Here is a 15,436-nt window from a genome sequence, read left to right on the forward strand (position 1 = left end):
TTTGATTCCAAGATTTTATATCGTCTGTCTAGTATACAACTGCGATTTTATGGAATAAATTAATACGATATTGTATATAATAAGATAGCTGCAATCGACTTATCAATCCCTGAAGTCAGTCTGATTCGTACTTTATGCGTACTGTTAATTGACAATTTTCAAAAACCTGTTTCCTGTACAAATGCTCTAGCCACAATGCATGTAGTGTCAACGGAGCAGCAACAGAGTTCCTGTCAAGCCCGGAACGAAACAATGCTTTCTAATAACATCTACAAAAGACGAAAATAACAATAAGGCAAAGGAAGATAAAACGACTTTGAAGTAATATTAGTACCATCACGATTGAGTAAATTATATTGGGCTCAGACGTATTCCTTGAAACTCTCTGTTGATTACGGGTGAAATCGAAGTTAGGGATTGATTACCACATCCACCCATTATATTCCTCTTTTTTGTTAGGGGCCGTACTTAAATTACGTAACAATTTGAGAGGCAGAGGGAGTCAAACGAGTTTATGACGTAATTTATCTAAATAGAAATAAAAGTTTGGTGATTGCAAAAATTTTGTAAAAAAATTTGGCAAGCCAGAGTTCGTCTATGGCAAATCTGTTAATATCGTGACAGTAGCGCTTCTTGGCATAAGACAAGTCAACTCAATATAGGAGTTTGCATGAAGATGACCAGAAATTTTCAAGGATCAAAAAATTACGTACAATATAGGAGGCAGGGGGAGTTTAATATTTTGTTATGGTCTGTTGTGTGAGGGGGGTTGAGGTAAAAAAAGCAAACTTAAATGCGTTATGTAATTTCAGTACAACCCGTTAAAGTAACAGCCTGAACGTTAATGAGATCCATAATTATCTAGAACTAGTCAATTTTGATTAGGTATTCACTGTGATAAGTTTCCCAGAAAACCGATAAACCGTTTTGCTACACACCAAAGAATTAATAACTGCCCAATGAAAATGCGAAATGTAACTGATAATTTTAACGTTGGTTGTTTCGTGAAAAAAAATCTTCAACTCGGGATACAATTTATTATTAAAATGATCATCCATGTACTGAAGGTGAAGAATAAAAATTACGAATTAAAATAATGAGTTAAGATCCCTCGATTAGCATTTGTACTCGATCATAATGTATTTTCTCAATTTCTTTCAAATTAAATAAAAATAAGTATTGAGTCTCGTTTGAAATGCCTATCATGTAGTATGTAATATGTATATTATAACAATGAAAGCGGTAGTGTTTACAATAGTTATTGTGAATATCACAAAATACGTTAATTTACTAAATATTTATCAACTATTTATGTATATATGTATATATATATTATATGTGTATATATGTATATGTATGTAACAATAATCTTATCGGTACTCTCGCGTTGTATACAGTTATAATATACTATTTATACGTTTCGTCATCGACTTTATCATCATCATCAAAAGAATAAGCAAAACGCAGAACGATCTACAGACTACAATTTGTGTGTGTGTTTATATATATGCATATTATCATCTAGCAATATAACTAGCAAGCTAGTAGCTAGGCAAAAGGCTATATTCTCTTATGCGAGATCGCTTGATAATTGGCGACCCAATAGCTCTACCTTTATTATTTAGACAACGTCGATTTAATTCAACAATATACCCTACAAAACAGTTGTATCATACATTTTTTCCCTCAATTTATCAACTACAATGACTTATGTATACGGTATCATATTACATCGCGCGTTTATTACAACACATAATTATGTATACATATAATCATCGTTAATTGTGAGTCCACCACAAAGGCAGAGCATTTAAACATTAGACAAACGGCACGAGAATGAGAAAACTTGAAAAGAACGTAGGGCACGCATGATTCTTTGTCAAATTGATACTCTCGATCGTACAGATTACAGCAAAGTAGTTTTGCACCACTACGGGGTAATTTTTTTTACCTATTAAATCCTTCCTTATATCACGAACAACTAACCAATGCAACATAGATCGCATAGCGTGACGTGTTATATAATATAAATATACACATACACACGGGAGTAACTGTGTGTGCGTGCGTGTGTATAGGCAGTTTCTTCTTAGACGATGACGAACGACGACCCAAGGCGACGCTACTAGGCTATCCTACTTCGTACGCATTATACACATAATTCTATAGACCCTAGATGCCAGATGTGTTCGACTGTCGATGATATTATTTCATGTTACATCTTATTGGTAGTATTAAACGTGGATACGACGATGTCGTAATATAACATATACAAATATGTGGGTATATTGTATGAATATTATATATCTATTCTATCTCTTTCTCTCTCCCTCTCTTTTTTCAAATCCCACTTTCTTTCCCTGTTTCTTACATTCTTTCTGCTGACACTCAATATCTACATTATCTACACATCAATGAACATTTACTAGGCTAGTGTACCGGTGGAACAGTGTGCTCAGACGGATGAAAACACACAAGTTCAGCCTGTAACCAGTTAGATGACATACGTCATGTAACGAAACTGAAAAAGAACTGAACGAATTATACAGGCTGCATTGTTAGAGTGATCAGCTATGTTCATCTCTTGATTATAAGGGCAAGTAATTCACATATTTCTTCTGTTTTCTATCCTCAGTAGCCAAAATTTGTAGTGCAAATATGCCTGTTTTTTAGAATTGGATCGAATTAGAATCAGATAATTTCAATTAATAAAGAGTTAAAATTTGTTTGGCATTATACGAAAAAATGCTATCAGGCATCTCAGCAAATAAACATTAGATATAACCGTCAACGAACCATTACATAACCCCCCTCCCCCCTCCCAATTAATCGTGTTCTTATTATCACATCGCAGACAACACATCGCGGGATCAACGATCAGTAATGTAATTACTTAAAATATAGGATATAAAAAAAAAAAAAAAACATAAATACACTAGGATTATACAAAGAGAGAAAACGATCGAAGGAAATACTAAAGAAAAAGAGTAATAACAACTAACAACTAATTCGCTACACAACGTAAAGTTTGGTAAATAGCAGCTTGGCGCATCATCTCCCCTGTATCAAATTGTTTGGCCACTTTCTTTATCCTCAGAGTACATCTATTTCCGTTACCCTAATCCTTACCATCAAATTTACACGAAACGGAACAACAACGACGATTACGAGGAGTTTCGTTGGGTCAAACTTATTGTCGTTCAATTGTTTACCAACAAGGTTATTTCTTGCATTCTCTGCCTGTACAGAAGAACACCAGTTATTACATCACATTGCTAGTGCATCAGTTAGCAATGTTTTTAGAGCTCTTCTCCTGGACCCCAGTATCTATCCAGTCCTATGTCCAGTATGGTGCAGATAAGTGTGCAACGGCAAAGGTCGGATAATTCGGACCGCCATTCGCAGTTTCAAGGCAAGAGGGTGATCGGTTCGAGCATATCTTATACGAAAGCCCAGCACTCCAAAGTTTTGACAACAAAGTCCTCGTGCGGTGCGAGGGGTTCATTACCATAGGTACTGCATGATTGTGTCCTACCCTGGTACAAGTCACCATCTAGCCAGAGCCCGAATTTCCCACTATAGATAATCAATTACCACGATTTTAATACATAAATTAGCAACATAAAACGCCAAATGATTTGATTGCATCAGTCGATTTGTTCTTAGTACTTCTTTCGGAAAGTTACCGATCTACCTTACACAACTAGATTGATAACATCGTGAAAGAATGACCACAAGATCTTTTTCGTAAAAATTATGTGATACTAAGCATGAAGTTATCAAATTAAGTATTCTGTACAAGTTTTTATGCCATTACTTTCACAAATCTCATTGTAAAAGTATTGAATATAGTTGATTTTACATTTAAGAGATAATTTTTCGTAGAAATGGTATAAATACTCACTCTCCAGCACCAATAGCAAGACTCTCGTTATTCCCCTTGATAAAGTAGAGGTTGTCACCAGTCCAATTAAATGCCTGAAACTTTGGTGTGAACCGGAACAGCAGAGATTCCCCAGTTCCATAGAAGTGATCACTTACGTGTAGAGAACAGGACGTCAATGCTCCAAATACCTGAAAGATGGAAGAAAATTGACATTTTCAATGAAGCTGCAAACACACAAGCAAATCATGAGATGGGAGAAATTTGTGAATCCTCTTACGTTGCCACCTGTGTCCTCGATCACCAACAGTATAGGACTCTCAAGCTTATTCATTTTACGGTACATGCTGTTCAGACTGAAGCCGTGAAGGCTGGTACTGAATACAAGCTTCCATTGGTAGCCCTCAGCCCTAGCTGGTAAATGACGACATAGGTGTTCTCTGTGCTCATCGCTCAGTATTTCTGTGGTCCCAACTAGGTCTGGTACAATCACATCTGCATCAATGGATCCAACACTGGTTGCGTACAAGGCTCGTCTGAGCTCCTCGCTCTTGGACAGCGCCTGAGAATCACATAGGATCAAGTTAAATTCAAGGTAATAGATGATTGATTGAACGTACATACATAGGTAATCTATAAATACGTATGTATGTCGTTTTCACATCAAGGGTTGTTTTGCTAAGTAGCAGGACACTATAAGTCCTCAAAAAATGAAAATTTGCTCCACTTTAAGTGTCTAGCCAGTATCTTATATGCGTTCAACAATACAAGTCCTTGATTTTTGATACTGCTGAATCTTATACGTCTGAATGTAACCAATCCTACCGGTTCAATATTTTCTAAAACGACCTCTATGATTGTACAACTTCTTGGATACCATAAGTATATGTGAAGAAATTTTATTAGAAAAATTACATTTTTTGTAATTTCAGATAATTGAAAATTTAGGTTTATATACAGTCTGGATGTAAAATGAATGCATCTCGTTGGAAGTTCAATAAATTTAGTTCTTGTAATGAAAAACAATAAAGGTAATGATAAAAATTTGAATTAATGTTTTTTTTACTACTTATCAACTTGACAGAAATTTTGTAAGAGACCAAAAATTCATCACTGAATTTCCACGAAGCCAGAGGGTGTCGAATGAGCTGTTCGTGATGAGCAAACGTGAGCGTAATACATTTTTTAAAGGACCAATCGTGTGCCGCTGATTGGTGTAAAGCCTCATAAGAGTAGCTAGATAACCTATGTATCAAGTGCAAAGTGCCAACTCGAATTGGGGGGCAACCCCACAGCAGCAGGTGCATCACCGCAGACCGGAAACAACACCCAGCGTCGCATGTATCATTATATACATTATCCAAGGCCGTTAAAGGTGTGGCGATAGGAACCCTTGAAATCTTGAAACTTTTAATTTCATCATTTCCCTACATTTTTGGAGCATTCTGTGTTTCGCGTGACAGCGGAGGTGTACCACAACATCGAAATAAATCAGTTTAGTTTAATCTACTGAAAATTAATTATTGTCTTGTTTCTCGGGAGGCCAAAGTTCATGACTACAAGAGTTCCTGGTACCCAGGTAACTGTTAAATGCCCCGCCAATGGCTTTCAACAAGAATGGGTACATTGACAAGTTTAGCACACATCACTTATTCTTTACAAGAGGAATACCTCTGATGCAGAGAAAAAATTTGTTGTACCTACCAGATAAATGTAGTTATACAAAACTCAATGCTTCAAATAAGTTTCAATTACTATATGAATAAACTACGTTTCACTCAACAGGCAAAGTGTCTATTCAAGAAAGATTTGTTTAAACGATGAAAATACTTGTTTATTCATATTGGCGTGAGTCAAATAAGTCAAATAAACGCGATTAACTTCCTAAACAAATCTGATCTCTCTCTCTGTCTAACCTGTGACAAGATAAAAAATAATGATTATCATTGGCGGTTCATTTGACAGATATGAGTGTTTTTAACGACTATTATCTACGAATGCACCAAGCTACGCCACTACATACTAATATATATAGGTATATGTATAGAGATATGTATATATCGGCAAAACATACATGTTTGTAAGAATATACAATATAATTGTATGGATTATAGTCTCAATTATCTATGTATATAGGCTCAACAACACAACGTGCGTACATCCACCTACACTATACTAAAATGGTATTATATGCAGGTAAGTATAATGTATCATGTATCAATATAATACAATAATATAATATAATATATGCGTCCGGTAGTGGGTTGATGTTGCTGTTTAACTGTGTCGTGGGTATGTATATCGGATAGTATAATGCAGTTGTATATCGCCGACCAACAATCACGTGCCTTTTCTTTTTAAAACAAATTTTTCTCGTACAAGAAATTTCCAAAAAAAAAAAAAAAATAGAAGGCGTCAATGTGTTTCATTGCACATCCTGGCGGCTCTATAAAATTGTCTCCCTGTATACAAATTGCAACGTATTCACGGACGAAGGATTAGATACCTCACATAACAAGGGCTTTATTTACCCGCTGATTCATTATTCCTCTACATAGTGGCAAGTTTCTGTAAAATAGGTATTCCGACGATCAGTTATAAACGTTTGCATACTATCTTTGTGTACACGTATAACTAGAATCTTGCATGTCGCACGTCACGTCTGCAATTTGACCAGCAAACAGTCATCAGCGACTGCAATGCGAAGGTATGCGAAAATCACATTGGCCGATGTTTGTTTCAGTGTTTGTTTGTTTATTTATTTATTTACGTCTTCGTCATAGGCGGATTCGATGACGCGGCGCTGTAGGAAAGTGGGAAGGGAATAGAGATAGGAATAACGGGAGAAAGACAACGATATAACTGCGCGATTGCAAGAAGTTTGTTTGTCCGAACGGATCGTGCCGAGATCGGCGACGCGCCTTCCTTTCAAATTATTCCGTCGATACTCGCATATGCATAAGTATTATATTCGGTATAACATAGGTAAGTGCCTACAGTGCTCCTGTACATATGTATAATACTCGATGATACGCAGGTATCGAAAACCAGTTTTTTTTTCACTCGAAGATATTCGTATGGAACATGTAGTCTCGCTCACATATACAATACATTACAATATGATGATAATATGGTATTATGGCGCCCGCGTCATTTGAATTTTCATATCTATTTCGGGACAAGAAAATCTCGCAAACGCGAACGACTCACGGATCTGAAATATTATTCAATAACACATGTAAACGTAAAATTTACCTTGCCCTTTTGCTTCAGGTATTTCGTGATCTTTGCGATCGAGTTGGGTATTCTTGACTTCGGCATTGTATTCGTATGTTGTATACACGTAAAAAAATTATAAAAAATAAAAAAAATCCACTCACGCACGTAAGTATAATATATTTTTTCAAATTTGTCCGTTCGTAAAGAAACCCCTTTTATCCTTCTCGGCCGAAGAAGAGGACAAGAGTGTTCTGATGGATATCACGGTTATCCGGCGGATTGAAAATGCAAATCCGGAATTCGCGGGTGAAAACTGCAACAGAGTTCGTTTCACCTAGCACGCCAGCAGCACCGAGTAACAATAACCAGTTCGTGAATGTTAATCGTGATATATTTACACCGCGCCCACAAGACTGCGACACATTGGCTCGTCAGCTATTCCCATCCCCCACATACACACGTGCACACGTGTACTGATGTACACATATGACCAAGTAAAAATAAAACTTATCGATGTAACCAAGGATCAGTGCGGTGACGATCGTGGGTAAGGAACGATTGATCGATCCCGAAAAACGAATCCCGATTTTGTTGTACCCCCACCTCCCACGCCGAATCTCCTTGTTCAAAGTCTGCTTTGTTGTGTCTCTTGTTAATACCTCGGGGAACTTTCACCCCGAACTGATTAGCACCGAGGCTATTTGAGCAATGACTATCGATCGGTGGGAAGCATCTCGAACCGACACTGCGGGCGACTCGTCAAGTTGTTTGCGCATATAATAAAGCGTTCTGAAAAATTCAGTCCGCGAAAATCGATCTCCCGTTCACCAGTCACAATTTAGCGACAAAGCGGATGTTGCACAATGACCGATGATCGCTGGTCTCCGAGCGAGTTGACGCGATTTTTCTTATTCCCACGATTTTTCTCGTCAACATATCGAATAACGTGAAAGTCCCGGAACCGAGGTTCACCTATCAACGTGTAAACCCGAACTGGTCGATCGGCCAGGCGCGATAGAGGTTGGCTACGCGCCACGCTTCACGTATGTTTATAATGGACATACATGTACGTACACGCGTTGCCGATGTTGCTGCTGCTGCTGCTGTTGCACGTTCTATAAAGTACGACCAGGTTACACCGCAGCATCAGTGGCCGAGAGCGAGTTGCGTGTGCGACGAAACGAACGATCGAGGGAATCGGGAACGATCTTCCCGAGACCAGCGGCTACCGTAATCCATCTTTTTAGAAGCGATATTTTTAGTGTAACACATAAGATGTATGTAGCGTCGTAGAAGTAACGAACAATGGTCAAGAGAATATAACAATAATTATTGACAAACGTGGCGAAAGAATTGTTTGTAGAGAGAAAGAAAGATATAAAGAGAAAGAGCGAGAGAAAGAAAAAAAACGCAAAAGAGTCCGTGATAAAAACAAAGGCGAAACGCCATGCCAATGCAACGTTTTGCAATCGCGCGTTTTCCACCATCTGTATCAGCTTTACTACAGCCATGTTTTTGTAATCGATTTATACTTTATAAATGTATACCCTCGTATAATATGCGTATATTATGTCGAACGGCAAACACGACAATCGCGATGAACGCTTTGGCATTCAAAACTCTCGCGAAACTATTCCAAGGTCCGGTTAAAGAGATCGAAAGAGAAATAGAAAGAGAGATCGTCTGTATAACAAGATAATTGTGTTACACGACTTGTATGCATTATATATAATACTTTTTCAACTCGACGGACCCTCGATAACTTTCGTAAAAAAATATTGCAAAATCGTAGTTTTTCACAACACACAGACGTGTAAAGGCTATACTGATACACGTCGCGTACGCTCGAGGTTTAACAGCCCGGAGGTGAATATTAATTTGAACAGATATCACTACGAGGTGGAAGAGTCAGGAAATTCGAGTTTTAACAAACCCGAGGCTCATCAACATCCCTGCAACTAAATTCAAGGTTCACGTGACATTTGATGCGTGCATGGGTAATTGAGGAAAGATACTCGCCTGTGACAACATACAAATTTCCCCACCGATCGTTAAGCACATGTCTTAATTGCCGTGTCACACGTGTATACATATATGAGCATCGCGAAGGATGTCGATCTTACCTTGATCATAAGCGCGGAGGGAAAAAAAAATCAAGAAAAAAGCAAAGTGGAATGCCGTATTAACCGGCACAACGAGTCACAGTTTTCACCATTCTACATGTATAAATCTATTTTTGAATACCTCGGCACACATGCATAATGTTTAACCGCGACGTATAAGGTAGCTGATTAGAAAGGAAATCCTAGTATGTATCTACCGTCTCGGTGGGCTCTGACAATTATCCCATACGCGATATGTGTGTACGTGATCGCGTTTTATTACGTCTATATTTAACCGTACCAACATAGACCCTAAGGTTTACACAGCACAAAAATACACATGAATTTATATACTGCGTAGGTATAAACTAAACAATTACGACCTACGGACGCGGACGAACGATATAGACGAGCTTTGTCGATGGCAAATTTACCGGACGATCACGCGTGCCCGATGCGGGTGAAAACTGATAACAATTCATATTGTTGTACAAAAACTATACACATGTATATAAGTATGTTGCAAGTACGTACGTACGCGTAACAACGAAACATGACTATAACGAAATCGATCCGGGTTGAAGGTATATTTGTGTTACTGTATACGCATCCATGGGGAAGTTATATACTATACTTTCGCAAGTACATACGTATCGGTATACTACATTATATAATGTAATATAATACTAATATGCATCGTTCTTGTGGTAGGTATTTGTAATATTTCTGTTTGTGTATATGGGAATCGTGTTTGTTGCGATACTGGAGCCGACGATTTACGATGATATATCGTAGGATTTGTACCTCGGAGTCGTGAGCCAGCTGCTCCGAATCGGCCGATGCGCTCGACGTCTTCAGGATGCTGTACAGCTTTGCGTAGGGGGCCTTGATCAGCTGCGGTACGCGTATACATATATGTATCGGTATATATAAGGTATATATATGTATACACACATTCAATATATGCATACACATCTATGATGTACACGTGTTTCATCACCTTTACTCAACACAATAATTAGAGGTATGGAAATATAGCATACGTAGGGTTCGTCTCTTTTCATTGATTCGCTAGTCCAATGTTCCATTCATACACCAATACAGGTACACACACCTACTCAACTCTCAATTATGACCGTATAAGCGAGTAACGCGTATACGCCACCCACCGTCACCGTATACCTGTACATGTGTATGTACAATTATATCATAAACAAAAATCATGAATTTGAAAACGAAGAAAGAAGATCAGAAGATAACAGTGGAAACGTTTTTTTAAATGACGCCCAAGACAATTATCTTTCTGTCCGTCAACACTCACCTCCCATGATTCACGGGTGCGTCCTGATATATCGTCGATATCTGATGAGAGTCCAGATTTCCCGGCCTCGGCGAGATCGGCGAGATCTCTGTCTTGAAGGGGCGAGTACTCCGGCGAAAGTTCCGCTGCGAGATCGGTGTCGGTGTCGGAAAGAATGTAACCCCGTTCCCTCCATAGATTCTCGTCTAGTTCGCCGTAGAGGGCTGGTACCCAGGCGCTTATGAACCGGTAAAGGTCGTCGACCCTAAAGCCACAACACGTAATGAGAAATTTAATTCCACATTTACAATAAGAAAAAAGTGCGGCTCTGCCACCCAGATTTCTGGTTTTTGTAACTATAGTCGAGTCTGTGAGTACAATTGTGCGGCTGTAGTCTTTAATATACGACACGTATTCCGGTAACACGAATGATGCGGCATAACTGCTGGGGCTAAATAATTTGTATATGCGAGTTGTTGTCGTTACATACCAATTATCGCACGAGGAATCTAAAACTATAGTCAGTTCATCTATACCTATGATTACTGCACCATGCGCATAGCTCCGACAACTATACACAGAAAAAGTGCCGAATTTGATTACTAGCTGTATTTTCGAGGAACTACCTACGTACTGCCTGTTTCATTTCCCTCGTTGTAAATAATTGAATCTTTGATTTGTACTAATAGAAATCAGTTTCTTGCGCACTAATTGCCAACTGGCAAGAGCCACACCGATTGCAGTTTACCGTTTCCTAACAAAGTTTCGTTGCTCCTACGTCAGGTTCCAGTATGCAAAACGCAAATAGCTACATTAGTGGCCAATGCGAAAGATTGTCAATTGTATCCTGTGCGGCACCAGATTCCGTGAATAATACGTGGAGCCAAGTAATTAGGTGGTACATGTTTACATAGGAAGTGATGTGTCACTTTTTCGGATCATTACAGACTACAGACTCAGACCTGCAAAAAGTTCTATTAGTGGCTCGGCAATATTTAATTGGCAATACTACTCAGATAGTTGGGGAACCTCGAATAAGAGGATCAAAATTGCCCGTGTTCCCAAAGAGTTATGTGATTTTAATATAACGATAAGTACGCATTTTTAATCGATTTGCGATTGACGGTAAATTCGTAGATACTCAATGTACGTACGGTGCCTCACACGTACGAGATAAAATTACGCGCAGTTGAACATAAAACAATTTTTTTCTGTCCATATAATCACGACAATCTTCGATTTTCAGTGGACCATTCAATATTGTAGGTCTGGTCTACAGCGCACGTGTACCTGAGTATTTCAGTATTGTCTTTACATTATGGCAAAGATACAGTAAATAAAAGTCTGATCTCCCTCAACCTGCAATCCCTACATCACCATGATATATACGATACTGTCTAAGATAGGGATAAAGGAAGAGCCCTCCATCGAAAAACAAAATCTTTAATGTATAACTGAAGAGAATCCGTGCGGGTAATATTACTCATTGTTACAAAAACAAACACGGGAGCGAATAAACTATACATGGATGTTATGACAATGCTGATAATTTCAGTAAGTAATATGTGTACACCTGTATAATTCATTTTGTTGCATGACCCATTCCATTATCTCCGTGAATTTTGAGGAGGTAGAATATTCATGGAATAATGAGAACTGCGTCGAAGCGTTAAATACCGGGGTGATTCGCAAAAATTTCAATCGGGCAGCTGGAAATTAGGGACCAGGATATAACTGGCAGTAATAACAGAACGAGACACGCGGGAAAAAGTAGGACACATCGCGTTGCACAATGTTGGCAAGATTTCAAACTGTTCTATTCGCTGCTGGCAATGCTGCATGTTTGTTCTTGAAAATTTTTTAGATTAGCGTATTATATCGTAAATTGAGGATGTTAATTAATTCATCTTCGTCTCTTCACGGTTTCGTGTAGCGGATACATTATCGAATTCTGTTTGTAGAGTCTTCAAATTTTTTGCACCTGCAACGTCTAACATTGTTTTATATAAAATTAATCAGCATATCGTGTGTCATACTAGACTCGCAAATTAGCGCACTTCATTACAATATGTGGTTTAAAAAAAAATGTCAGTTGGGAGAATGTGATTCTTTAAAAAACAAACTTTTCAAGTGATGGTTCATCAGCTTTCGTTTTGAATTCATCATTTTTTCATATCATATTATGTCTTGGTAGAAATGGATTAACAGAACTTCCATAGGATTAGCAGTTTAGGGCGTGTAAGTAATTGCGTAACAAGTGGTTTTTCATTAAATATAGAAATACTCGTTATAGTCGTTGTCGAAAATACTTTACGCGGCATAATTCCTCCGTCGTGGTTAATAGCCGTAAATCGATCATGTCATATTCATATCTTCAAAATTCTAGGTTGATGACTGATCTGAATATCCGTAATTACTTACGTTCGCGTTACCTAACTTTGCGCAACCTGATGAAGTATAGTTTACTCTTGCATTACTCGTCAATGGATTTTCGAATATTCGAGCATTTGAAAAGCGAAATCAAAAACGGATGGGCCGAATCAATATAAATATACTGACATCGGTCCACTTAGATTTTGAGTAACTAAATAAAAAAGTTATTACTGATCGAATGACAAATATTATCGTAGTCTTCGTATCATTGAAGCCGTAGTTGCCAGAACGTTAACCGATTCTCTCTTTACCTTCGATATTTTCACACCGCACAATGTTTAGCGAAAGTTGTCATGTCTAAATAAACGTACTCTATTTTTGCACCCGTCAGTATCGTCGGAATTGCTCCACATTCGAGATCCATTTATATCACATTTTTCGTGGTACTTGAATACGAAACAAATAAACGCCCAAACTTCCATCTCTGTTGTATAAATAATTTTACATTGCAATATTTCGGCCTCAAAATTCCAAGCTGTAAGTCATCAGATATTACAAATCATTGCAGATACATGGAGTGTTCAGAAAGATTAAAAAATAAAAAAAAATAAAAAAATCATAATCCTGTTTCTTAGTTGGCGCCGTTGTTATTTATTAGGGGCCATACTTAAATTACGTAACAAACGTAAGGGCGGGGAGGGGTCAGACTCGATTGTTACACTTTCTTACGATACGGGGGAGGGGGTCTTTTGATGCTTGTACGTAATTTTTTGAATTGAATGTAAAATTTTTTGATAATTAATAAAAAAATTCAAACTGAATTCCCGCGCCAGATTCTGTTATAGCCAAACCTTCAACATTTTGAAACTAGCGCGCTGCGGTAGCTCTTGGCATTAGATCACTCAACTTACAGTATAAATTTATAAGGTCGGTAAAGAAGTAGATTTATAAGTTTATAACCTATGATACTTGGTGATCTATAAACATTCAATACATATTGATTTAACTTATACGAAAGTAATAATTTTATTTGCATAATGGATTATGATCTCAATAAAGTATATCAAAGATTATTTGATGCATACAAAAAAAGCCATCGGGAGATATCTGCACAGCAAGCTCAAATTAACCTGAATCAAATTTGGAAAGAGTTAAAAGAGTCTTGCAAAACAAAACTCGAAATTGCTGAAAAAGCAGAAGCAAAGATTAAAGAGTACACCTCTTTGTTGATGCAAAAAAAATCAGAAAATATCTTATTAGATTTTAATAAAATTTTATGCTATTTCGTTATTTGATTCCGAAAAATTACGTACAATTTGGGACGGGGGGAGGGGGGGTTGACATTTTGTTATGATCTGATACACAGGGGGGGTAGGGGTTGAAAAGTTCTTGAAATTCCGTTACGTAATTTAAGTACGGCCCCCTACCTGCGATAGAGAAACGGCGACACGTGACGTACGACCGCTCTCAACGGCGGAACATAGAGTAGGTCGAAGAGACGGCTGACAGCGTAGCTCATTTTCAACTTTTTCAAATCCGGGGTGAAACGATAAATACTCTATAATACTCAGGGTATTAATTTAAAAACCCCATCACAACAAATCCGACCGGTACTCATTCGCCGCGCCGCGTGCTTTTAAATCAGTTCATTATTATCGAAAGTGTGATAAGAGTGTTTTCGCGATACGGAGAAAACGAGATTCGTCACACCGCCGTCACGCGATCTATTTCTAGAAGTAGCTGTACATGTCGCGAGCGCGTGTGTGTGCGCGTGCATGTGTACGTGTATATACTCGGGGGCGTAGCGTTCAACCACGTGCTTTCACAGTAGCCGATCTTGGCGTCCCCAGTTTGTGCAGCGTAGTTAAACGAGAATATAAAATTTATTCTTGCGACAGACTCCTTCGCGGATTATAATCCCAAAAATGAACTGTAACGGAAACGAAATTTTATAGTCTTGTTACTTGGACGCGGGAGAACGGATAACTGAACCTGCAGCACACATTACGCAACTCTTTCAGTACACACACACACGCATACACACATATGTCACATACAGGTCTGTATGATAATGAAATCTCGCATACGCGGAGTTCTTTATCCTACTTCTCCTTCTCCCTGCCCACATCGTGCTCTCTCTTTCTTGTTCACGATTTAACATCGCCTCCCGCCACGCGCCCAAACTCTCGCGCGGGGATAGATACTATTAAATATGTATAACTTTCAGATTGTAATCAATCAAATTTACACGTGAGCATGTAGAGAAACTGCATTTTGATAGCTTGTCGTTTAAGTCGATGCTATATTGAGCGAGGAATTTCGAAGTGTCTGTAATTGTGATTGACTTTAGATTTTCGTATTCGTTTTCGTATTTGATGATTCATTAAAGGTATAATAATATAACCGGAGATAAAAATATTTATTAGCATCACTGAAAAAAAAAAATAGGAACCAAGAACTAATTTTAATCCAAAAATTATTGCAGTTTAACGTTTTTCTAAACTAGATTGTTATTTTAGCATCAAATCCAGTAATCTTACGAGAAAAAATCCTTTGCTC

General features: G+C 38.0%; 1 protein-coding gene across 13 annotated transcripts in view; it reads right to left on the bottom strand.

Annotated features, from left to right (window-relative positions):
• The window catches only part of mtd (TLD domain-containing protein mustard), a 78,989-nt gene continuing 63,553 nt past the window's right edge, over nt 1-15,436 (bottom strand). For 9 of the 13 annotated variants that reach the window (XM_046610145.2, XM_069133198.1, XM_046610146.1 and 6 more), the window contains 5 exons: nt 10,526-10,769; nt 10,009-10,098; nt 4,164-4,445; nt 3,905-4,074; nt 1-3,576 (listed from right to left, as the gene is read on the bottom strand). In XM_046610145.2, coding sequence (XP_046466101.1) covers nt 3,441-3,576; nt 3,905-4,074; nt 4,164-4,445; nt 10,009-10,098; nt 10,526-10,769 — 922 coding nt within the window. In that variant the 3' untranslated portion in view covers nt 1-3,440. Of the gene's footprint in view, nt 3,577-3,904; nt 4,075-4,163; nt 4,446-7,138; nt 8,096-10,008; nt 10,099-10,525; nt 10,770-14,304; nt 14,837-15,436 lie in introns of those variants that run through there. The other 4 variants (XM_046610142.1, XM_046610143.1, XM_046610150.2 and 1 more) reach the window with 3 other exon arrangements.

Source organism: Neodiprion pinetum, chromosome 2 (assembly GCF_021155775.2).
Source record: "Neodiprion pinetum isolate iyNeoPine1 chromosome 2, iyNeoPine1.2, whole genome shotgun sequence".
Classification (NCBI taxonomy): domain Eukaryota; kingdom Metazoa; phylum Arthropoda; class Insecta; order Hymenoptera; family Diprionidae; genus Neodiprion; species Neodiprion pinetum.